Source organism: Rhinopithecus roxellana, chromosome 2 (genome assembly GCF_007565055.1).
Source record: "Rhinopithecus roxellana isolate Shanxi Qingling chromosome 2, ASM756505v1, whole genome shotgun sequence".
Taxonomy (NCBI): Eukaryota; Metazoa; Chordata; class Mammalia; order Primates; family Cercopithecidae; genus Rhinopithecus; species Rhinopithecus roxellana.
In genome coordinates this window covers 2834381-2859516 of record NC_044550.1, presented here as the reverse complement: position 1 = coordinate 2859516, position 25136 = coordinate 2834381, and the positions used below count along the sequence as shown (strand labels likewise).

At 36.4% G+C, this 25136-nt stretch overlaps 1 protein-coding gene across 1 annotated transcript in view; it reads right to left on the bottom strand.

The window, feature by feature from the left end:
- CCSER1 (coiled-coil serine rich protein 1) overlaps positions 1 to 25136 on the bottom strand; it is a 1539837-nt gene that overhangs the window by 490227 nt on the left and 1024474 nt on the right. Inside the window, exon 10 of the mRNA XM_030921405.1 lies at positions 13633 to 13677. Within this exon, the coding sequence (XP_030777265.1) occupies positions 13633 to 13677 (45 nt within the window). The remainder of the gene's footprint in view (positions 1 to 13632; positions 13678 to 25136) is intronic.

The window sequence follows — 25136 nt, the reverse complement described above, 5'->3', positions numbered from 1 at the left end:
CATGTGCATATGTCTCTAACTGGCATAATCCTACCAGGTACAATCTAAATTAGTGTCCATTTTGGAGAACTCTATCTTGGGAACATGATGGTTGAACAGTTTCTTCATGTAATTGATTAGTCTCAAACTACTGCTTAATCATATTGTAAATATTATTTTGTGTGGCTTTCTGTGCATGTGTGTGTCTATGTGTGTAATGGATTTCTTATATTTAAGGCTGTTTTATCATCCCACAGTGATTTTATATCTGTCAGAAGCTGGCTCCCCCTCACTTGTTCCCCTTCCTTTCTCTCTTTTTTTTTTTTCCTGCTTGTCTTGGAAAGTATTTTTCTGTCACTATGCGCCTACTCTAGGCACATATCTGATTCAGATAACCAGTCAAACACTTCCAAAGAAGGAGAAAAAAGTTAAACTGAGTGCACTTTTAATTATTTTCTCACCATTGAGATACTACTGTGATCTTTCTTACTAAAGTAGATCTACTAAGCTTACTTTTGCTTGATCAACAGGTTTCTTTGGGGTCATTTCTTGGAATGTCAGTGATGTACAAACATAGAAGAGATCTTCAAAATCCAATCTGAAGATGACCCAGAACATATATAGGATGTGAAAAACAGCTTATAAAACCTATAGTCCTTAAGCACTGCCTTCAATAAAAAATGCCATAAGTAGAAAAGCTAAATATTTTTTCTCTCATCTGTAATATGAAATGTGGAAATAGAATATTCGAGGTTAAATAAAGATTCTAAAGTAGAATTTGTTGCCATATTTGGGATTTGCTACCTCAGAACAAATTTGGAATGTAAAATCCTTTAAAAAGCAGACTTGGCCTAGGATATCATTGATGTCGTGGTGTGGACTAGTCAACGCAGACAGTAAAATATCTGAATAGCATCTCTGACAGAAGAAAATATGAAGGAAAGACCTGATTATATAAATAATAATAATAATAATAATAATGGTAACTGTTGCACGTGTTAGATGCTTCCTATGTGCTAGACCCTACTCAAAGAGCTTTATGCATATTAACTCATTTTCTCAACAAACTTTTGAAACAGGAACAATTATTATGGCCTTGTAATGTGTAGTTCTTCTAATTAAATGTTGATTTATAATAAGGACTAAACTGATTTTTTTTTTTATCTTGCCCAAATTCCTATATAAAAGGTCTGGGGAGTCATGCCCTACAAATCATAAATTCCCATCAGATGGGTTTTATTTAACTCTATATATTGTGACTTACTTTCCAACCTGACTCTGGCATAACATTACAAGACAAAGAAGAAAATCAAAATATTTTACCCCAAAACATGTTTCTTTGCCATATCTTGAAATGGCCTTGTAAAGTTGTCCTTTGTGGGGGAAAATTAGCATCTGTAAAGAATCTCTATTAACATAGCTGGTTCTTTTTCTTCCTGGCCCTCTCAAGTCTAAAGAGATTAACTAAGAGTCCAGCACCTTTTAAAGATCTGAATAAGAAATCCTTGTCATCTATTGTCTCTAAGTGCAGCCACTATAAGACCTCAAAAGAACCTTGGTCTCCACAGTCTTTTATCTTAACCTGAACATTTCCTTCTGTCATCCCAGGTCTTTAGATAAACTCAACCAATTGTCAAACAGAAAATGTTTAAATTTACCCATAGCCTGGAAGCATCCCCCACACCACCCGCTGCTTTGAGCTGTCCCGCCTTTCTGGACCAAACCAATGTATTTCTTAAATGTATTTCATTGATGTCTCACGCCTCCCTAAAATGTAAAAAACCAAGCTGCGCCCCGACTACCTTGGGCACATGTTCTCGGGGTCTCCTGAGGGCTATGTCACAGATCATGATCACTTATGTGGCTCAGAATAAATCTCTTCAAATATTTTACAGAGTTTGACTCTTTTCATTGACAGTAAGTATAAAGATCTTTACTCTCCTTATTGCCTGTCAATTCTGAGTTCTGAGATTTTTTTTTTTTACTGAGTCCTTAAAGGGTCTCTTGATGTCAAATTCACACTGTTCATCAGATACATCTTAGTGGCAGGCTATAGGCACCTAACAACTGAAAAATTCTATATATTTCCCAAAAATTGTCATCACTGAGATTATAAAAGATTTTCTTATTCTACTAAACTATACGGAAACTAAGAATGGGATATCTAAAGTTGAACTAAAGCAGAAAATTCAAGATACTATATTCTGCATATTAGACAATAAAACATACAAGTAGAAGCAAGTTTTGCAATAAAATTATCAAAGAAAACTTGTAATCATGATCTATTTCTTATGGAAGATACTTTTTATTCAAGGCACAAGGCTATAAAATAAGTATAGTTATCCTTCTATAATTTCCAAATTATACAAAATACTAGACCTTAAGAGAACAATATTGCTTAATGGTTTTTGCTGACTCTTATTCCCAAGAATAGTACATTTTCTTCAATTTTAGTTCTGTTCTTAGAAGTTGCATATTTTTCTTCTTTTATCCCTTTAAAAAAACAATTCTCAGCTGGGCTTGGTGGCTCATGCCTGTAATTCCAGCACTTTGGGAGGCCAAGGCGGGTGGATCATGGGGTCAGGAGATCCAGACCATCCTGGCTAACACGGTGAAACCCTATCTCTACTAAAAATACAAAAAAAAAATTAGCCGGGGGTAGTGATGCACACCTGTAGTCCCAGCTACTCAAGAGGCTGAGGCAGGAGAATGGCGTGAACCGGGAAGGTGGAGTTTACAGTGAGTAGAGATCTCACCACTGCTCTCCAGCCTGGGTGACAGAGCAAGATTTCATCTCAAAAAAAACAAAAAAAAAAAAAAAAAAAAAAACAAAAAACAAAAAAAAAAACACAAACACAAAAAACAATTCTCTCCAGTGATCTCTCAGGCAAGAGAAAAGAGTGACTTTGCTTAACTCAAGCAATAACCTAGTCCCAAAGTAGTCTGATTCAGAATTCTAATTAAATCATAAATGGAGGGGGCGGAGCAAGATGGCCGAATAGGAACAGCTCCAGTCTCCAACTCCCAGCGCGAGCGACACAGAAGACCGGTGATTTCTGCATTTTCAACTGAGGTACTGGGGTCATCTCACTAGGGAGTGCCGGACAATCGGTGCTGGTCAGCTGCTGCAGCCTGACCAGCGAGAGCTGAAGCAGGGCGAGGCATCGCCTCACCTGGAAGCGCAAGGGGAAGGGGATCCGTTTTCCTAGCCAGGGGAACTGAGACACACAACACCTGGAAAATCGGGTAACTCCCACCCCAATACTGCGCTGTAAGCATACAGGCACACCAGAATATATCCCACACCTGGCCGGGAGGGTCCCACGCCCACGAAGCCTCCCTCACTGCTAACACAGCAGTCTGCCGCGATCTATCCTCAAGGCAGCAGCGAGGCTGGGGGAGGGGCGCCCGCCATTGCTGAGGCTTAAGTAGGTAAACAAAGCCGCTGGGAAGCTCGAACTGGGTGGAGCTCACAGCAGCTCAAGGAAGCCTGCCTGTCTCTGTAGTCTCCACCTCTGGGGACAGCGCACAGCCGAAGACCAACAGGGGAAGTAGCAGGAGCCGGTGCAGACGCGAACGACTCTGTCTGACAGATTTGGGGAGAGCCGTGGATCTCCCAACGCAGAGGTTGAGATCTGAGAACGGACAGACTGCCTGCTCAGATGTGTCCCTGACCCCTGAGTAGCCTAGCTGGGAGAAATCCCCCACTAGGGGCAGTCTGACACCCCACACCTCACAGGGTGGAGTACACCCCTGAGAGGAAACTTCCAAAGGAAGAATCAGACAGGTACACTCGCTGTTCAGCAATATTCTATCTTCGGCAACCTCTGCTGCTGATACCCAGGCAAACAGGGTCTGGAGTGGACCTCAAGCAATCTCCAACAGACCAACAGACAGTCCTTCTGACTCTCAGAAGGAAAACTATCAAACAGGAAGGACACCTATACCAAAACTGCATCAGTACGTCACCACCATCAAAGACCAGAGACAGATAAAACCACAAAGATGGGGAAGAAGCAGGGCAGAAAAGCTGGAAACTCAAAAAATAAGAGCGCATCTCCCCCTGCAAAGGAGCGCAGCCCATCGCCAGCAACGGATCAAAGCTGGTCAGAGAATGACTTGGACGAGAGGAGAGAAGAAGGCTTCAGTCCATCAAACTTATCAGAGCTAAAGGAGGAATTACGTACCCAGCGCAAAGAAACTAAAAATCTTGAAAAAAGAGTGGAAGAATTGACAGCTAGACTAATTAATGCAGAGAAGATCATAAACGAAATGACAGAGATGAAAACCATGACACGAGAAATACGTGACAAATGCACAAGCTTCAGTAACCGACTCGATCAACTGGAAGAAAGAGTATCAGCGATTGAAGATCAAATGAATGAAATGAAGCGAGAAGAGAAACCAAAAGAAAAAAGAAGAAAAAGAAATGAGCAAAGCCTGCAAGAAGTATGGGATTACGTAAAAAGACCAAATCTACGCCTGATTGGGGTGCCTGAAAGTGAGGGGGAAAATGGAACCAAGTTGGAAAACACTCTTCAGGAAATCATCCAGGAGAACTTCCCCAACCTAGTAGGGCAGGCCAACATTCAAATTCAGGAAATACAGAGAACGCCACAAAGATACTCCTCCAGCAGAGCAACTCCAAGACACATAATTGCCAGATTCACCAAAGTTGAAATGAAGGAAAAAATCTTAAGGGCAGCCAGAGAGAAAGGTCGGGTTACCCACAAAGGGAAGCCCATCAGACTAACAGCAGATCTCTCGGCAGAAACTCTACAAGCCAGAAGAGAGTGGGGGCCAATATTCAACATTCTTAAAGAAAAGAATTTTAAACCCAGAATTTCATATCCAGCCAAACTAAGTTTCATCAGTGAAGGAGAAATAAAATCCTTTACAGATAAGCAAATGCTTAGAGATTTTGTCACCACCAGGCCTGCCTTACAAGAGACCCTGAAGGAAGCCCTAAACATGGAAAGGAACAACCGGTACCAGCCATCGCAAAAACACGCCAAAATGTAAAGACCATCGAGGCTAGGAAGAAACTGCATCAACTAACGAGCAAAATAACCAGTTAATATCTAATGGCAGGATCAAGTTCACACATAACAATATTAACCTTAAATGTTAATGGACTAAATGCTCCAATTAAAAGACACAGACTGGCAAACTGGATAAAGAGTCAAGACCCATCAGTCTGCTGTATTCAGGAGACCCATCTCACATGCAGAGACATACATAGGCTCAAAATAAAGGGATGGAGGAAGATCTACCAAGCAAATGGAGAACACAAAAAAGCAGGGGTTGCAATCCTTGTCTCTGATAAAACAGACTTTAAACCATCAAAGATCAAAAGAGACAAAGAAGGCCATTACATAATGGTAAAGGGATCAATTCAACAGGAAGAGCTAACTCTCCTAAATATATATGCACCCAATACAGGAGCACCCAGATTCATAAAGCAAGTCCTTAGGGACTTACAAAGAGACTTAGACTCCCATACAATAATAATGGGAGACTTCAACACTCCGCTGTCAACATTAGACAGATCAACGAGACAGAAAGTTAACAAGGATATCCAGGAATTAAACTCATCTCTGTACCAAGCGGACCTAATAGACATCTATAGAACTCTCCACCCCAAATCAACAGAATATACATTCTTCTCAGCACCACATCGCACTTATTCCAAAATTGACCACATAATTGGAAGTAAAGCACTCCTCAGCAAATGTAAAAGAACAGAAATTATAACAAACTGTCTCTCAGACCACAGTGCAATCAAACTAGAACTCAGGACTAAGAAACTCAATCAAAACCACTCAACTACACGGAAACTGAACAACCTGCTCCTGAATGACTACTGGGTACATAACGAAATGAAAGCGGAAATAAAGATGTTCTTTGAAACCAATGAGAACAAAGATACAACATACCAGAATCTCTGGGACACATTTAAAGCAGTGTGTAGAGGGAAATTTATAGCACTAAATGCCCACAAGAGAAAGCAGGAAAGATCTAAAATTGACACTCTAACATCACAATTAAAAGAACTAGAGAGGCAAGAGCAAACACATTCAAAAGCTAGCAGAAGGCAAGAAATAACTAAGATCAGAGCCGAACTGAAGGAGATAGAGACACAAAAAACCCTCCAAAAAATCAATGAATCCAGGAGTTGGTTTTTTGAAAAGATCAACAAAATTGACAGACCGCTAGCAAGGCTAATAAAGAAGAAAAGAGAGAGGAATCAAATAGATGCAATAAAAAATGATAAAGGGGATATCACCACTGACCCCACAGAAATACAAACTACCATCAGAGAATACTATAAACGCCTCTATGCAAATCAACTAGAAAATCTAGAAGAAATGGATAATTTCCTGGACACTTACACTCTCCCAAGGCTAAACCAGGAAGAAGTTGAATCCCTGAATAGACCAATAGCAGGCTCTGAAATTGAGGCAACAATTAATAGCCTACCCACCAAAAAAAGTCCAGGACCAGATGGATTCACAGCTGAATTCTACCAGAGGTACAAGGAGGAGCTGGTACCATTCCTTCTGAAACTATTCCAATCAATAGAAAAAGAGGGAATCCTCCCTAACTCATTTTATGAGGCCAACATCATCCTGATACCAAAGCCTGGCAGAGACACAACAAAAAAAGAGAATTTTAGACCAATATCCCTGATGAACATTGATGCAAAAATTCTCAATAAAATACTGGCAAACCGGATTCAGCCGCACATCAAAAAGCTTATCCACCATGATCAAGTGGGCTTCATCCCTGGGATGCAAGGCTGGTTCAACATTCGCAAATCAATAAACGTAATCCAGCATATAAACAGAACCAAAGACAAGAACCACATGATTGTCTCAATAGATGCAGAAAAGGCTTTTGACAAAATTCAACAGCCCTTCATGCTAAAAACGCTCAATAAATTCGGTATTGATGGAACGTATCTCAAAATAATAAGAGCTATTTATGACAAACCCACAGCTAATATCATACTGAATGGGCAAAAACTGGAAAAATTCCCTTTGAAAACTGGCACAAGACAGGGATGCCCTCTCTCACCACTCCTATTCAACATAGTGTTGGAAGTTCTGGCTAGGGCAATCAGGCAAGAGAAAGAAATCAAGGGTATCCAGTTAGGAAAAGAAGAAGTCAAATTGTCCCTGTTTGCAGATGACATGATTGTATATTTAGAAAACCCCATCGTCTCAGCCCAAAATCTCCTTAAGCTGATAAGCAACTTCAGCAAAGTCTCAGGATACAAAATTAATGTGCAAAAATCACAAGCATTCTTATACACCAGTAACAGACAAGCAGAGAGCCAAATCAGGAATGAAATTCCATTCACAATTGCTTCAAAGAGAATAAAATACCTAGGAATCCAGCTTACAAGGGATGTCAAGGACCTCTTCAAGGAGAACTACAAACCACTGCTCAGTGAAATCAGAGGACACAAACAAATGGAAGAACATACCATGCTCATGGATAGGAAGAATCAATATCGTGAAAATGGCCATACTGCCCAAGGTTATTTATAGATTCAATGCCATCCCCATCAAGCTACCAATGAGTTTCTTCACAGAATTGGAAAAAACTGCTTTAAAGTTCATATGGAACCAAAAAAGAGCCCGCATTGCCAAGACAATCCTAAGTCAAAAGGACAAAGCTGGAGGCGTCACGCTACCTGACTTCAAACTATACTACAAGGCTACAGTAACCAAAACAGCATGGTACTGGTACCAAAACAGAGCTATAGACCAATGGAACAGAACAGAGTCCTCAGAAATAATACCGCACATCTACAGCCATCTGATCTTTGACAAACCTGAGAGAAATAAGAAATGGGGAAAGGATTCCCTATTTAATAAATGGTGCTGGGAAAATTGGCTAGCCATAAGTAGAAAGCTGAAACTGGATCCTTTCCTTACCCCTTATACGAAGATTAATTCAAGATGGATTAGAGACTTAAATGTTAGACCTAATACCATAAAAACCCTAGAAGAAAATCTAGGTAGTACCATTCAGGACATAGGCATGGGCAAGGACTTCATGTCTAAAACACCAAAAGCAACGGCAGCAAAAGCAAAAATTGACAAATGGGATCTAATTAAACTAAAGAGCTTTTGCACAGCAAAAGAAACTACCATCAGAGTGAACAGGCAACCTACAGAATGGGAGAAAATTTTTGCAACCTACTCATCTGACAAAGGCCTAATATCCAGAATCTACAAAGAACTCAAACAAATATACGAGAAAAAAACAAACAACCCCATCCAAAAGTGGGGAAAGGATATGAACAGACATTTCTCAAAAGAAGATATTCATACAGCCAACAGACACATGAAAAAATGCTCATCGTCACTCGCCATCAGAGAAATGCAAATCAAAACCACAATGAGATACCATCTCACACCAGTTAGAATGGCAATCATTAAGAAGTCAGGAAACAACAGGTGTTGGAGAGGATGTGGAGAAATAGGAACACTTTTACACTGTTGGTGGGATTGTAAACTAGTTCAACCATTATGGAAAACAGTATGGCAATTCCTCAAGGATCTAGAACTAGATGTACCATATGACCCAGCCATCCCACTACTGGGTATATACCCAAAGGATTATAAATTATTCTACTACAAAGACACATGCACACGTATGTTTATTGCGGCACTATTCACAATAGCAAAGACTTGGAATCAACCCAAATGTCCATCTGTGACAGACTGGATTAAGAAAATGTGGCACATATACACCATGGAATACTATGCAGCCATAAAAAAGGATGAGTTTGCGTCCTTTGTAGGGACATGGATGCAGCTGAAAACCATCATTCTTAGCAAACTATCACAAGAACAGAAAACCAAACACCGCATGTTCTCACTCATAGGTGGGAACTGAACAATGAGATCACTTGGACTCGGGAAGGGGAACATCACACACTGGGGCCTATCATGGGGAGGGGGGAGGGGGAGGAGGGAGGGATTGCATTGGGGAGTTATACATGATATAAATGATGAATTGATGGGTGCTGACGAGTTGATGGGTGCAGCACACCAACATGGCATAAGTATACATATGTAACAAACCTGCACGTTATGCACATGTACCCTAGAACTTAAAGTATAATAAAAAAAAAAGAAAAAAAAATCATAAATGGAAAGAGAAATCATTGGTGATTTTTATTTCATTCCAGTTGAAATCTTTCTTGTGTTAATGTTCCAGGATGACAAGTTACTTTGAAATTCAGAATACAATTTATCTGATTCTCAGAATTTTCTCTTTTGGCGAGAATTAAAATGATTTTCCATTTCAAGTAGAAAAATGTAATTCCTCAAAAGATAAACAATGCAAAGTCTATCCAAGTCTATTAGCAAAGGCATACAGTCCACTATCAGAATAAAATAATTACTTTCTTTAGGATGTTATATGTTCAAATGATAGTTTACATCAATAAAGGATCTTGAAGTATTATTTTCAATGATTAATTAATGTAAATATAAACCAGGGCTGGGAAAAGACTATTTAACTAAACATTGATTTTCAATCTGCCTTTTTTCAACTGTCTCTAATTATGTTTCTTTAAGTCGCTGAGGTTTGTATCATCAATATTTCCTACTTATGGTTTTCAGCAAAGAAAATAGAGAATCAGTACACTGTAATCCAGCAGAGAAAGTTAGTGAAGCATTCTGGACTCCAAAACAGATAACAGGTTATAAGATATGCTCATTATTTTCTTGAGAATGATACATTCATAAATCAGCTATTTTAATCATTTAAAATGTATAATTTTTTCCTAAGTGTCTGTAAGAATCTATCTGTGCTTGCAATCCCACAAATGAAAGTGGGATTTTTTTAATATCAATGGCATGATCACGCAAATATCATCAACTGAAAAATTTCCAAAACACGTGGGAATTTTTGCAGTAATGTGGAATGAGTATGTCTATAAAGTTGTTGATCATATTTCTAAATACTTTAGAAATGACCTAAAGTGTTAATTCTCTTTCTGATGTTTAAGAAGCATATTTATAAACAGTTTTATAAGAGTATAAACTATTTATCTAAAATATTCAAGTATACCAATATTAACCTTCTTTCAGAATTCCAGATTAATAACGGCAACATTATCCCTGCCAAGATTGTTCATCACTTTAAGAGATCTGAGTCATGCAAATTATATAAAAGTGAATCCTTGATCACTACACATTTGTCTTCATTTGCATAGCCTCTGTGGTTCCTGAGTTTCTGTAACTTCCAATAACAGCCTTAATCCAAAAGTTCCAATAGCCAGTGTATTTCATATTAGCTTATCACGTTCAATAGAATTTCAGAAGCTAAATATTTATTCCTGATTTAGACACTGAAACATAATTATTAGTTCTCCTCATCATGATATAAAGTCACATATCATGTGATTTTAGACCTGTGATACAGAATATTCAGAATACCATTGGTTGGGCATTTTTGAGGTAGGGTAAAAATACAGACAATCTGCCATTCCAAAACTGTGCACACGGGCACACACAGATGACGCTTTAATACTTAAAAACTGGCCTTTGGGGGGAAAAAAAAAAAAAACTACCTAAAATAACAAAGGTATTTTAAAGTATTTTAAGAAAAATTACAGTAACTTAGTGTTATACACACTTAATGAAAAAAATAATGATTTATCTATGTGTCTTACCCAGTCAATTTCACTGAGGTTTTTCTATGAGTTGCAAAATCCCACTGGATGCAAGAAAATTGTTTATAATCGGTTAGAAATATCTGTTAAGTCATCACATTTTGTATAGCATTCTACTAATCTCCACTCTTAAACAAGGTTTTTATTATTTATTATAATCAGCCCCCTCAAATTGTATACACAATATGCATGTATAAAAATGCAAAAATACCAATATAACTGGAGTTATTTCATACAGCTAATAGCTATTTTCATATATTTCACAATTTAGCATTTGAGGTGTTACCTATTTCTATTTCCTTTAGAAAAGTAATTTACATTTTAATCACTTCTTCTTAATTTATATTTTTATATAGCATATAGTTTCAAATCTAGCCTTCTTGTCTGGCAATTAGATTTTTAATGGTATTTACCACTTAGCTAAATAGCATATTACTGTCTACTTCATTTTCTATGAATACTCTGTTCTCATTACTTCAATAAGTAAATAGAACATTTTAAATGGCACTTCTTAAATCTTCTTAAAACTATTTGGTAATAAGCCCTTGATATTGCATCCATCAACACCTATTGGGAATAGCTGTCATTTGAACTAAAAAATTAATTCATCATAATAAGTAATTATTATTATTTATCAATCATAATAGCATTACAATGAGAAATTCTAGGAAATCATTTGGAGTAAGAGTTTTCTAAATCCCCCCGTTTCAATTTAACATAATCAGAAGTACATTGTACATCACATTATGCACACACATAATAGAACACAACAAATAGAAATGAGATATATACATGTCCCATTTCTTATGTGAGATCACAAGGTCCTTAACATAGTAATTATACTGTTTGTTCACAGGTCATCTACCATTGAGACTTGAAAATAACAGTTTTTACAACATACTTCACCTACTTGTCTTATACCTCCCTAAAGTTTCTTATCTTAGAACACACTAGGCCTCTTAGTCACAGGGAAAACTAAGGTAAGTATTTAGATTGAATAGATATACGCCTAAGTAACCCCGTGCTGCCCCAAGTGGAAGTAAAGTAGTTGTTTTGAATTTTAATAGTTGACATTTACTTTCTGGTCATGAATTAGAGGTGTCAAGTGGAGAAGACATTACTGGATTATGGTTAATTTCATGACCTTAGCTTTTTATAATTATTCCATTACCCTGAGGGAGAAGGCCAAAATCAATGTTGTCCCTTCTATGGAGATGTATACATTAAATTGTAAATTATTACAATTTTGACCTTCACAGAAATCACAAGGTAGTTTTGAGAACAATATACTTCTAAAATTAATTTAAACACATTTTCACCACGTTCCTTACTTATAAGTGCACTTATAATAAAAATAAAATCGAAGGACGTTAGAAAAATAAGCAATACTATTTAAGAGCCACTCTTTCAATAAAACCCAATCATTATGCATTTAAAAATAATGCATAATTAAAAACTATAAAAATCTTAGTAAAACAAATGCAGAATTTTGCCACCATTTAGCAATGCCGTTGTACGGATATATGGATTTCAGTTTTCCTTCTTTTGACACACAGTGGTTATTAGACTAGGAAACAGCAAGGAGAAACCGAGTAACTCCATCTCTATGTCCCTAAAGGCACTAAATCAGCAGAGATAAATTGCGGCAGTACAGCTTGGATGTAAACTTTCACTTAGGAGGTGATCAGTTTAGTTCTTTCTATAAGTAGATCCATTTTGGTCATGTCTGAATGAAAGCAGTCACTCTCACAAAGCTGTAAAAGGCTCTGAGATCTTCCTTATGAAGTGCATTTTTTCCCCAGTCATACTGATGACCATATTCTTATCATCTTGCTCTCCTACAACATGAAAAATATCTAAAGATTTATCTATGTTTCACCTCATCCAGCTGTTCCATCAACATGAACCAACTTCATGTGTTTCTAAATAAAAATAGATCTGGATAGGAAATAGCTGAGAAAATGGAAAGAGACCTTAAATGACAAATTCACTAGGAACTAAAATGTCAAAAACTAAAATCATGCAACTGGTATTAAAACATCAAGGAAAGCTGGCAAACACCACTATAGGGAAGAAATCTGTTTCTACAGAAAGGATGCTACAAATGGAGAGGACAGTATGATTTATTTCCTCATTTTATAGGACAAAATATCTTCACTTTTGTACAAAAATTGCTATATAAGTATCACCAAAAATGATTTTTTTTGTGCAGTGAGAATGTTTTGATTTACTGAATTAAACATTCCACCCTTCCCACACCTCCCAGCAACCTGAGTCACAGAGTTAAGTACAGCATATATACATTTAGCATGGAAAAAAATTTAAGTGATGTTAAGTCTTCACATTCAGTTAGAATCAGAAAATAATGTACACAGTATAAATTCTATGGTATTATGTTTGGTACTGTCAAAAGTTTCTCCTTGTTATAGAGCATCTGGGGTAGGCAATAATTAAAGAAGTTTTAAAATCACTAGCTTTACCAGAGCAACTTCATACTCTCTAATAATGCATACCAACCTAGTAGCATATGCCAAAAGCCTTTGACAGGAAATGAAGAATCCCAAATGTCATAAAATGTTTGCATTGTTAGAATTTTGCTAATTTCTCAGTCTCAGTTTTAAAAATTGCATTGTAATGTTTGCTTAAAAAGGCTTTTCTGCCCCCAGTGAAAGGACCTGCTTCTACAGAAATCCATTATAACAGAAACAATGTTTGCCTAATCAGAGAAACAACATTTTCTTTAGCTTCAGAGGAACAAGCACAAATAACACATTTACATAAACATGTAAAACATGCTTTGGCCAGAATGAACAGAGCCATATGCATACAACATTCTCTTCAATGCATCTCCATTTCCATTATCAATGTAATTATCATCAATCACCATCATCACATCACTGCAACACCATAGCCATGTTTCCTCTTTTTCCCTGTCCCTCTTCTTTAAACATTCTTACCTCTCTCCCTCCTTGAACTGTCTCTAGTCTTTTCAAGTTTAAACCCTGAAAAAGAAAAGCAAAATATATTATTACTGGCAAAGAAGAAGTAAATAATAATTCATACTAGTGCAAGAATTTTGAAATAAAGGAAATAATTCACTTATTCATAACAAAGATCTGTATATAGATGACTATCTCGTATGTGTATGTGTCTACGAGTATGTAGCTAAGTAAGTCTTCAAATGTAGTCCCAATGCATTTCCTGCTGATCCCTAGATCATAAGTAAAAATAAAATATTAATATGTCTATTTTACGCAATGATTGCCTACCCTTTGTTGAAACCAAAGATATTGTTTAAACTTGAACTAGTACATGCAGTATATTCTATGATGATAAGCTCCTGCTCTATTTCACCTACCGGCAGATCTCAGCACCCAAACATAAAGTCAGATTGATAAAAGACAGCAGAAGCCCTTGCAGTACTGCTGATTATCTATAAAATATTCAGAATTTTATTTCCTGTCAAAGGGCTTTCTCTCTCTTCTATTAGCATACCTGCTCTCCACAATATAAAAGGAGGATCCACTTTAAGTTCCTAATAAGCACTATACTTAATTAAAAGAAGAGTTACTGTTTTTCTTAGCAAGTCAATTTTGTCGTTAAAAGTAATGGCAAAAACTGCTATTACTTTTGCACCAGTCTGAAAAATTATTTAACAATGCTTTGGAAAACATAAATTTAAAAAATGTTCACGCTACCATTAAGAATTTTGATTAAAGTCAAAGTATTTCTCTATTTCTGATGAAAATCTGAATAGTACATAATCATAATTATATATTTGCATTACCAATGCATTTATCACATACATTGCACTACCAACATATAAGGTTCTTTTTTAAAAAAAGTCCTGTAATAAAGATGCACTAGAACCATTAGGTTTCTAGCTCCATATTTAGGAATTTAAGAAGGTATTACTACTGTTGTTATTCCATTAAGTAGCAACAATAAAAATGCTGGGAGTGCAATATTGTAGTTCAGTATTTCATAGTTACAGGAAAAATACATTACAGGATAACTTTTTTTTCATTTGGCTACAGCATTTACGTTTTTAAAAATTTCAGGGTTTTTTCAAAAATGTTATCCCTTCATCAATAAAAGTAATTTCTTGATTGTTTAGATAAAAACACATGAGCATACATATTAACTAAACCATTTTATTTTAAACAGTACCTTTACTCCTCTCTTGACCCTAGAAAAGATTCTAGAATCAACACAGCAAACCATTTATTTTTGTAAAAAAGTGGTAGCCTGTTTTCTAATTATAGAAAATTATCTACATTTAAAGAACACAGTTTGAAGAGGCTAAATTGTATGTGACAAAGAATATAAAACAGAAAGTTAGAACATTTCTTAAATGTAAAGTTTATGCTAAAAGTAAATTCTGAAGTAGTATTCATGCTTATAGTTTTTTACATCTGGGAGATAGTATAATGGGATGCTTTTGAATTCAGACTGATGTAGTTTTAAATCTCTGGTTTGTCACTTTCTTCTGAATGCCCTTTAGTAAATTACATAATATCTCTCAATTTCATCTTTTGTGATTGAAAAATAATAAATATAGTAGCTATTAAATATATTTGCTAGGAAGATTAAATGAGATATTACATGTAACAGCATTTAGCAAAGACCAGGCACAGCATATTCCAAAACAGTAATTATTGTCTTCTCTTCTTCCTCCTCTTATTTTTATCATTATTACACATATATAATTAGTTCAATATAAGATCAATTTGAGGCTGGGCATGGTGGCTCATGCCTGTAATCTCAGCACTTTGGGAAGCAGAGACAGTTGGATCACTTGAGGTCAGGAGTTCAAGACCAGTCTGGTCAACATGCTGAAACCCTGTCTCTACTAAAAATACAAAAAATAAATTAGCTGGGAATGGTGGGGGGTGCCTGTAATCCCAGCTACTCAGGAGGCTGAGGCAGGAGAATAGCTTGAACTCAGAAGGCAGAGGTTGTCGTGAGTTGAGATCATGGGAGTATTGTTTTCATAAAGCTTATGGGGAAAACATTGGCCTTATATCTTTAAACAGTTTTTCTGACCCTCAATTTTCCTACCATCTAATTCCAGAATTCAAATTATATGTTAAATAACTTATTGTCTCCAAAATCACTGACACTGTTTACTTTTGTAAAACCTCCTTTTTTCTTGATATTTTGTATGTTTTCTATTGTTACACCTTCAAGTTCACTGATCTTTTCTTCTGCAGTGTCTAATCTGCTTCTAATCTCATTCAGTGAAATTTTTATCTCAGCTATCTTGGTTTTCATTTCTAGAAGTTTAATTTTGATATTATTTTATTATCTATTTCTCTCATTATATTTATACTTCTCTTTAAATCCTTGACATTTATATTTGTAATAATGTTTTAAACTTTTTCTGTTAACTTCATTATCTGTCATTTACAGGTCTGTTTCTATTGACTGAATTTTCTCCTGATCTGAGTCATATTTTATTATTTTTTCTCATGTCTAGTAATTTTTTATTGGTTGCCAGATATTATACATTTTATTTTGTTTAGTGTTAGATTTAGTTGTATTGATTTAGACGTAGAATTGTCCCTGGCAGACAGTTAAGTTACCTGTGACTCATACTGATTCCTCTGAGGCTTGCATTAAACAATTTTTAGGGTGAGTCTGAAGTAGCCTTTAGTGTTAATTTATCCCTGTTCCTAAGGCTTGGTCCTTCTGTGCTCTCTACTGAACTCCCTCTGTATTTAACGGGGGTTCACTACTCTGGCTGATGGGAAATCAAAAGATTCCCAGACCTGTGAGACCCCTGGGAATTCTACTTAGAGTTCACTCTAATTATTCTTTTCCAGCAGTTGTTTGTCACCTGGTCATGTGGAATTTCACATTACGTATGTGTAGATTGCTATTCAAACAAAGATTCTGGGGAGACCCTTTGCAGATTTCTAGAACTCTTTGTGTATTTCCCTCCTTTCTGGTAATCTGCCCCACAAATTCTAGCTCCTTTGTTCTCTCTAAACTCAGATCTTTGTCTCCTCAACTACAAAATTAAATACCATGAAGTTATGTTTAGGCTGTTCCTCCATATGCCACGTATCATGGTCTAAAAATTGCCTCCAGTCAGAAATTCCAGTGTTGGAATCATCTCTTCATTTGCTTCCCTTCTCTTGAAGATCATAGCATTTCTATATATTTAGTCCAGTTTTCTAGCAATGAAAGCTGGAGGACAAGTCTTACAGACAGAACTCCTTCATGAATAGAAACAGAAGTCAAGATAAATATTATTTTAGCTTATTTTTTCAAAGGAGGACATTGAAGCCTACAAAATTTAAATTATGTGACTAAGTTTCAGATCCAGTAAGTACAAAAGTAAAACTTAAACGAATATTTCAAGAGCCTCAATACCAGGTTCATCCTTTCATCCTTAGTCAAATTGTTTTAAACTTCCATCAGTCAAAATGTTTAATGTTGTATTACATACTTTTGAATATAAATTTATTGTAACATGAAATTCATGCATGAGTCACCATGATTCTTCAAGGCAGCACAGTGATTAAAAGGATCTGGGAATCAGCATTTAGTAGAAAACAAAACAAAACAAAACAAAACATGGTTGGAATATGGACTGGACTGAAAGGCAAGCTTGCCAGAGTAGATAAGATGTACTGTGTAAATAATGTAAAAAGCTTGGTGGTAATTCAGGCACTAGATTATTGATAGATCAAGCTTCAGGTTGAAAACCTGAAGCAGTGTATCTGATGACAAGAATTTGAGAGCTGTGTGGGCAAAGAATAATGGCTTATGAGGATTTTCCATATGATACTAGGGCTTTAGACAAGATTGTGTTTCAAAGGAGAAGTAAGGTATAGTGAGATTCACTAATTCTATGAACTGGGAGATGCCAAGCCTTAACTGATAGCAGAAATTACTCTTGAGTACTAGAGCAAGACTATCTTCAATTGGAAGGTCAGGTGACTTGAATGTGGAAAACTGTTAGGGAGGTATCAACTGCGACTTACAACCTCTGCTAGGAAACCTGCACAATCTTGATTTTTACTGACTCTTATTGACAGTAACTTGGTTGATTTGCTTTAAAAGATCATACTGTGGCCGGGCGCGGTGGCTCAAGCCTGTAATCCCAGCACTTTGGGAGGCCGAGACGGGCGGATCACAAGGTCAGGAGATCGAGACCATCCTGGCTAACACGGTGAAACCCCGTCTCTACTAAAAAATACAAAAAACTAGCCGGGCGAGGTGGCGGGCGCCTGTAGTCCTAGCTACTCGGGAGGCTGAGGCAGGAGAATGGTGGGAACCCGGGAGGCGGAGCTTGCAGTGAGCTGAGATCTGGCCAGTGCACTCCAGCCTGGGTGACAGAGCGAGACTCAGTCTCAAAAAAATAAATAAATAAATAAATAAAATAAAATAAAATAAAATAAAAATAAAAAAATAAAAGATCATACTGTAATATCACCCCAACTAACCAAGAAATAACATTTAGCACAAGGGATACTTTCAAAATAAGTATTAATCTAAAATAACCCAAACACCTTTATTTGTGTTCACTTATATATACCACACGATTAAAAAAATCCTTTGCATTTTTATACTTTTATATAATTTCCACTAAGACACATATTAAAATAATTCAGAAACAAGAATATGTTTTAATTATTATTATTTATTATTATTATTTTTTTTTGAGACAGAGTTTCGCTCTTGTCACCCAGGCTGGAGTGCAGTGGCACGATCTCAGCTCACTGCAACCTCTGCCTCCCAGGTTCAAGCAACTCTCCTTGTCTCAGCCCCCCAAGTAGCTGGGATTACAGGCACGCGCCACCATGCCTGGCTAATTTTTTTTTTGTTTGTTTGTTTGTTTTTGGTATTTTTAGTAGAGACGGGGTTTCACTATGTTGGCCAGGCTAGTCTCAAACTCCTGACCTAGTGATCCACCCGCCTTGGCCTCCCAAAATGCTGGGATTACAAAAATGAGCCACCGCGCCCAGCCTGAATATGTTTTAATTCTATTCACTGATGTACACATGAACAGTCAAATTATTCATATATATATGTATGCATATGGGTTGATTCTTAATATTAATATAAGATTCACAGAATTTTAATTGATTTAAAATCTACTTTGTTATTCTTCAACCATATAAATGCAATATTTACCTAGCATGTCTTGAACAAAGTGTATTTAAAAATACTCTGGAGGATGTGGTTGGAAAAAATTCATTTCCCTCAGTATACATATTTCTCACTAGAGAATAGGAAATCTCTGCATTGATCAAAATTAATCACATAAGACCAAACCAAAATGTTATAAATTGTAGTTAGGAAAAAAATTACCCTAAAGTAAATGTTCTGCAGTGTGTTAAATTAAGATGGTTTAGTATGGCAGTAAGGGAGAAAGGCTATAAACTGAAAAAGAAAAAGAAAAAAAATATATATATATATCTTCCTATCAAAATTTCTCTTGCATTCCAGTATCCACATGAACACCCCTGGTAACCATGCTGGCATATAGACTCACTTTGTCTAAGGTACACAGGGATGTGAGGGAAGAGATCCACCCCTTCATAAGGATTAGAAACCATTCTAAAATTTCTATCATGTCCTAAGGATTTCCCCTGCTTCCCTGGAAACAAACAGGCAGAAATACACTACCTAATATCCCTAGATTTGGTTGATTTATTTTTTCTGATTGAAAAAATATAGATTGGACAGATGGAATAAAAATAAGTATTTTATTTCTAGAACTACAGAGATTTCATTATGATAGTTTTTCTTAAAATGTAGAAAGTAGCCATGATTTAAGTGGATAAAATAATAATTAATTTTTAAAAGGCTTCAAGTAACTGTGTGACTTTTTAACATTTAGCTTTAGCTGTGAAGGCACAGGAAAGAGCTAGAAGGAACTTTAAATAACTGTAGCTCAACCTCTTCATTTTATAGATGAGGAGGCTTGCAGCCAGGGATCTTAATTTATAAGTGGCAGTTTTGGGACTCAAACTCTGGCCACTGGGTCCCTAATCCAGAATTATTTTTGTTTAAACAAATTGTTTTAGCAGTTCTATCATAAACCATAGTCTTAAAAGTTGTGTAACTTCTGGAGCATTCCTTAATGATTTCATGGGTCAGGTTCCTCAGCTATAAAATTGAAATAATTTATGGTATAAATGAAAGAATCTTTAAAAAACAAGGCACTATGCCTACTCCATCATTTACTGCAACATGCACTGAAGTTAGTGGCATAAGATGTTGCTGCCCTTGTTGGCAATATCTAAATAAAAGACTCATAACTATTACAGTTATAAAGATAACTAATATTTGTTGAATGTTCTCTATGTACCAAGCACCATTCCAAGTGTTTTACCTGGATTAATTTAATTTTGACCATAGCCTTATTACATGTTATATTACGAAATAGTTCTTCCCCCACTGGGCAGAAATGCAAATGATCTACCGGTTATTCTGTTTTGTTTTTGAACTGATCTCTTTAGACAAAATAAAATGCAACTCCTTGTTAGTTCTTGCTATTGTTAGTTTCACGTTGCAGCTACAGTATATGGCTCAAAGAACCACAAGAGTTTGTGTAAAACACTTCTGGCCTGCTTGCTTCTCACTGTCACATTTCTTATTATATGGCAGCATCGTATTAGTGACAGAAACACATTGTTGGAGGATAAGGATATTGTTTAAGTCTCTGGGTCTTGGCTTGTCTGGTAAAAAATTGATGATTGTCGGGAGGAGGATATAGAGAGTTGTAATGGATGATCTCTAAAGAGTGTTAAAATCTAGCATCTGTATTATGTTTTAATTTTAAGACAGGTATATTGGTCCTTTTACAGATTCTTATTCTGTGTCTTTCTATCTTGTATGGCCTCTCAGGGAAATTAATGAAACTACTCAAGAAGTTAAAAAATTCCAAAAACTTTGAACACAGCCTATATACCTATTGTCAGCCTTATTTAAGGTTCCCTAATTTCTGATATTTTTAAATTACATCTTTGTATTTACTCTATCAGTTTGTTGTGTAAATTTTTAATTCAGTTTCAATTTCCAATTGTATTGTTTATAAAAATATTTTGTTGCATATATGGACTTCTAATGATAGTCTTACTTAGGATTCGTTTTATAAGTGATAATATTGAGGAGTGTCATAGGTTTACAGAATTGACTTAGAAACGCAGAAAGTTTCCTAAGGCAACTTAACCTACTTAAAAACTGCACTAATTGGCCGGGCGCGGTGGCTCAAGCCTGTAATCCCAGCACTTTGGGAGGCCGAGACGGGCGGATCACACGGTCAGGAGATCGAGACCATCCTGGCTAACCCGGTAAAACCCCGTCTCTACTAAAAAATATAAAAAACTAGCCGGGCGAGGTGGCGGGCGCTTGTAGTCCCAGTTACTTGGGAGGCTGAGGCAGGAGAATGGCGTAAACCCGGGAGGCGGAGCTTGCAGTGAGCTGAGATCCGGCCACTGCACTCCAGTCCGGGCGACAGAGCGAGACTCCGCCTCAAAAAAAAAAAAAAAAAAAAAAAAAACTGCACTAATTAATTCTTACACATAAATCTAGTCTTCCTTTTAAGTTAATAAATATAGTTTAAATATTTGTAAATCTTTTATCTCTGTTTTAGCCATTTATTGAAAAAAATATTCTCCCCCTAGGCTGTATTGAAATTGAAGTCACGGAGGGATTTCTAAAGCACATGTTTGAAAATTTCATGGAGTTCATCATGATTTGGGCTAAAATCTATTGAAATAAAAAGAACAGCTAAATGTCAAAATTTATCAAACTATATTTTTTTCTTCCTTCCTTTCTAAATTAGTCCTATTCATCTTTGAAAGTCTATACTGTAATAATCCATTCACTGGAAGCTTTGAATTGTTCTTCATGTCCCATTTAAAAAAAGAATGTATGTTATTATTTTCAGACACTTAACCATTCTTCACTTTTAAGGTTCTCTCTTTGTAAAAATGGAAAATTCTCACTCAGTTCTCTTAAGCAATTTTGTAACCATACCACAGGATACTTCTAAGTGTACACAGATGTATGTAACAGAAATACTTACATTTTGAGTCTGTCTAGGTGCCAGGCATTAGGCAGTACATGTTACATGGCTTATTATTTGTATATCATTTTTTTTTTTTTTTTTTTTTTTGAGACAGAGTCTCGCTCTGTCGCCCAGGCTGGAGTGCAGTGGCCGGATCTCAGCTCACTGCAAGCTCCGCCTCCCGGGTTTACGCCATTCTCCTGCCTCAGCCTCCCAAGTAACTGGGACTACAAGCGCCCGCCACCTCGCCCGGCTAGTTTTTTATATTTTTTAGTAGAGACGGGGTTTTACCGGGTTAGCCAGGATGGTCTCGATCTCCTGACCGTGTGATCCGCCCGTCTCGGCCTCCCAAAGTGCTGGGATTACAGGCTTGAGCCACCGCGCCCGGCCTGTATATCATTTTTATATACTTTTTTATTCCTCACAATTACAATATGTTACCATTATTAATCCCCATTTTGCCATAGAAAAAATGAGGGAAGGAGAGGTTAAGTTTCCTAAGGAGATACAGATCAAAGAAAGTCGAGTTGAATACTGAGCCCACAGTATCTCATTACAGAGCTACTTTTGGAACTATTACACATGCTACCTCCAAAAGTAACTAATACTTTATTTTTATGTGTGTTGAGATAACTGACATGAATTGGATACGTATTTCATAAATGAGTGATTGAGTAACCTATTAAATGAGTAAGCCTAATTCCAGAACTATATTAATGTTCAAGCGATTAATCTAAACCATGTCATTTTTACCAACTGAAGAAGTAAATGCAAAATAATAAATGATTGGTTTTTCAATTCATTTAGATTTGAAAATAACTGTGAAAAAAAATTCAAGTAAATGACATTGAATCCCAGAAGCCCTGATTCCTTGGGAAAAAAATGTGAAATTCAATTGAAATATTTCCTGGGGCAGACAAAGATTAAAAGAAAATTAATGCTACTGTATGGGCACAAATAACATTTCATAGAGTGTGTCTGTGACTATTGTTGCTTTAGGCTAACTAAAATATTAAACTAGATTAGCACTTCCATGCCCCCAGTTTTCTAGCAGTTCTCATCTTGGTATATTGCATAAGTTAAATTCCTTTTGCTCCAGGGACCTAGGTCATCATATTTTATGAGGTTTCATACAGTAGAGTTCATCCTGCAACTAGATTACTTATAGCATTTCTGATGTTCATACCTGGGTGGTTGTTTGTGATGGTGTTTTCCAGTTCAGATATGAGACTAATCAACAATATAGACTTTCTACGAATACATCATGTGCTATTATTTCTAACAATTTCTGACTGTTAATCTAATTCTTAAATAGGAAGTCAAAGACACACTTTCAGAAAACAAGTAACTCTAAATATTGTCAATGAAAGGCATGTTGATTTAGCATGCAATTATGGTGGTGAATAGTCTAACCATGAGCTTAAACATGTAAGAACTCGACTAGCACTTAATGTGTAACATGTCACATCATAAGGCAATTATTTTGCTATTTGAAAAACTATTCTATGAGATACAAAGCTTATTGAATCAATCGATCTAGTAAGCTATGTGTCATATTCTTACCGTACATCATAAAAAGAAAGAACATACTCAAATAGCTAAAAAGAGAGTATTAGTAGCTAGATTATGATTATTTGCATATGAATCTACTGTCTGTCTCTGTGTCTGTCCCCATCTCTCTATACACCAACCTCGTCAATACATTGCAGTATTCTAACTCTCTTGATAGTTCTTAACATGCCAAGCATTCTTCTACCATAGGCCTTTGGACTAGATGTTCATCCTGCCTGGAACTCTCTTCACCTAGATATCCACATAGCCAACTCCCATGGCTTCTCAAGTCGTTGCTTGTATCTCACCTTCTCAGTGAGCTACTTTTACCACTCTATTTAATAATAGTCTTCTGCCTACTTCACTTCTAGGTACCCTTAAAACATTTTAACATACTATATAAATTCCACTATTATTGTGTATTATCATCTTGCCATGTTAGAATAAAAGTACCTCGAAGACAGGCATCTTTGCTTGTATGTTTCTAAGTTATACCAATTGCTCAAACAGTGCTTGGTGCATGATGCTAGGTTCTAAATAAGTACTTAAATATTTGTAAAATGAATGGAATATTTACTTTTCTAATCATCCATGTATCTAAATAGTTTTATCAAATTTGTACTATATTAATTTAGAACTATAAGCAATATAAGTAGTGTTCACTTTGGAGATCATATAAAATAAATTTATTTATTCTTATTAAAGTCAATAAAAATCTAATATTTCTTCTATAATTTTAAGAGAGTCAGTTTTTTTTTTTTTTTTTTTTTTTTTTTTTTTTTTTTTTTTTTGAGATGGAGTTTCGCTCTTTTTGCCCAGGCTGGAGTGCAATGGCATCATCTTGGCTTACTGCAACCTCCATCTCCCAGGTTCAAGTGATTCTTCTGCCTCAGCCTCCCAGGTAGCTGGGATTACAGGCATGCGCCACCATGCCCAGCTAATTTTGCATTTTTAGTAGAGATAGGGTTTCACCATGTTGGTCAGGCTGGTGTTGAACTCTTGACCTCAGGTGATCCGCCCACCTCAGCCTCCCAAAGTGCTGGGATTACAGACGTGAGCCACTGCACCCAGCGAGAGTCAGCATTTTCTTATCACACTATCTGTTTATAACACCACAGAAAGTGTGCCATCATGTTTTTCTGTCAAATGCTAAACAATAATCAGTGACAAAGACTTTATTTTTTTAAATTGTTAATACCAGACTGTCTTGTAGAACGGCAGTTCCCAACCTTTTTGGCACCTGGAACCAATTTTGTGGAAGGCATTTTTTTCCACCGCTGGGGGTGAGGATGGTTTGGGGATGAAATTTTTCAACCTCAGATCATCAGGCATTAGATTCTCATAAGGAGTGCCCAACCTAGATCCCTTGCAGTTCCAAATAGGGTTTGTGCTCCTGTAAGAATCTAATGCAGCCACTGATCTGATAGGAGGCAGACGTCAGGCGGTAATGCTCATTTGCCTACTGGTCATCTCCAGTTGGGCAGCCTGGTTCTTAACAGGCATAGACAAGTACAGTCCATGACCTGGGGGTTAGGGATCCCTGCCAAAGAGCACAATTCTTGACAGGACAGTGTCCCCATTCTATCAAGATAATGATTATTTCAGGATGAAAACTAAACTAATTAACTTGCAGTGTTAAGAAATATAAACTGAGTTCAACTAAAATAAAGATGTATTAGAAGTAGCACAATACCAAGAATAATGATTTAGTTTTAACACAATTTTTTAAAATTAAAGAAGATGCTGGGTGCTAATGCCTGTAATCCCAGAACTTTGGGAGGCCAAGGCAGGCAGATCACAAGGTTAGGAGTTTCAGAAGAGTCTGGCCAACATGGTGAAACGTCATCTCTACTAAAAATACAAAAAATTAACCAGGTGTTG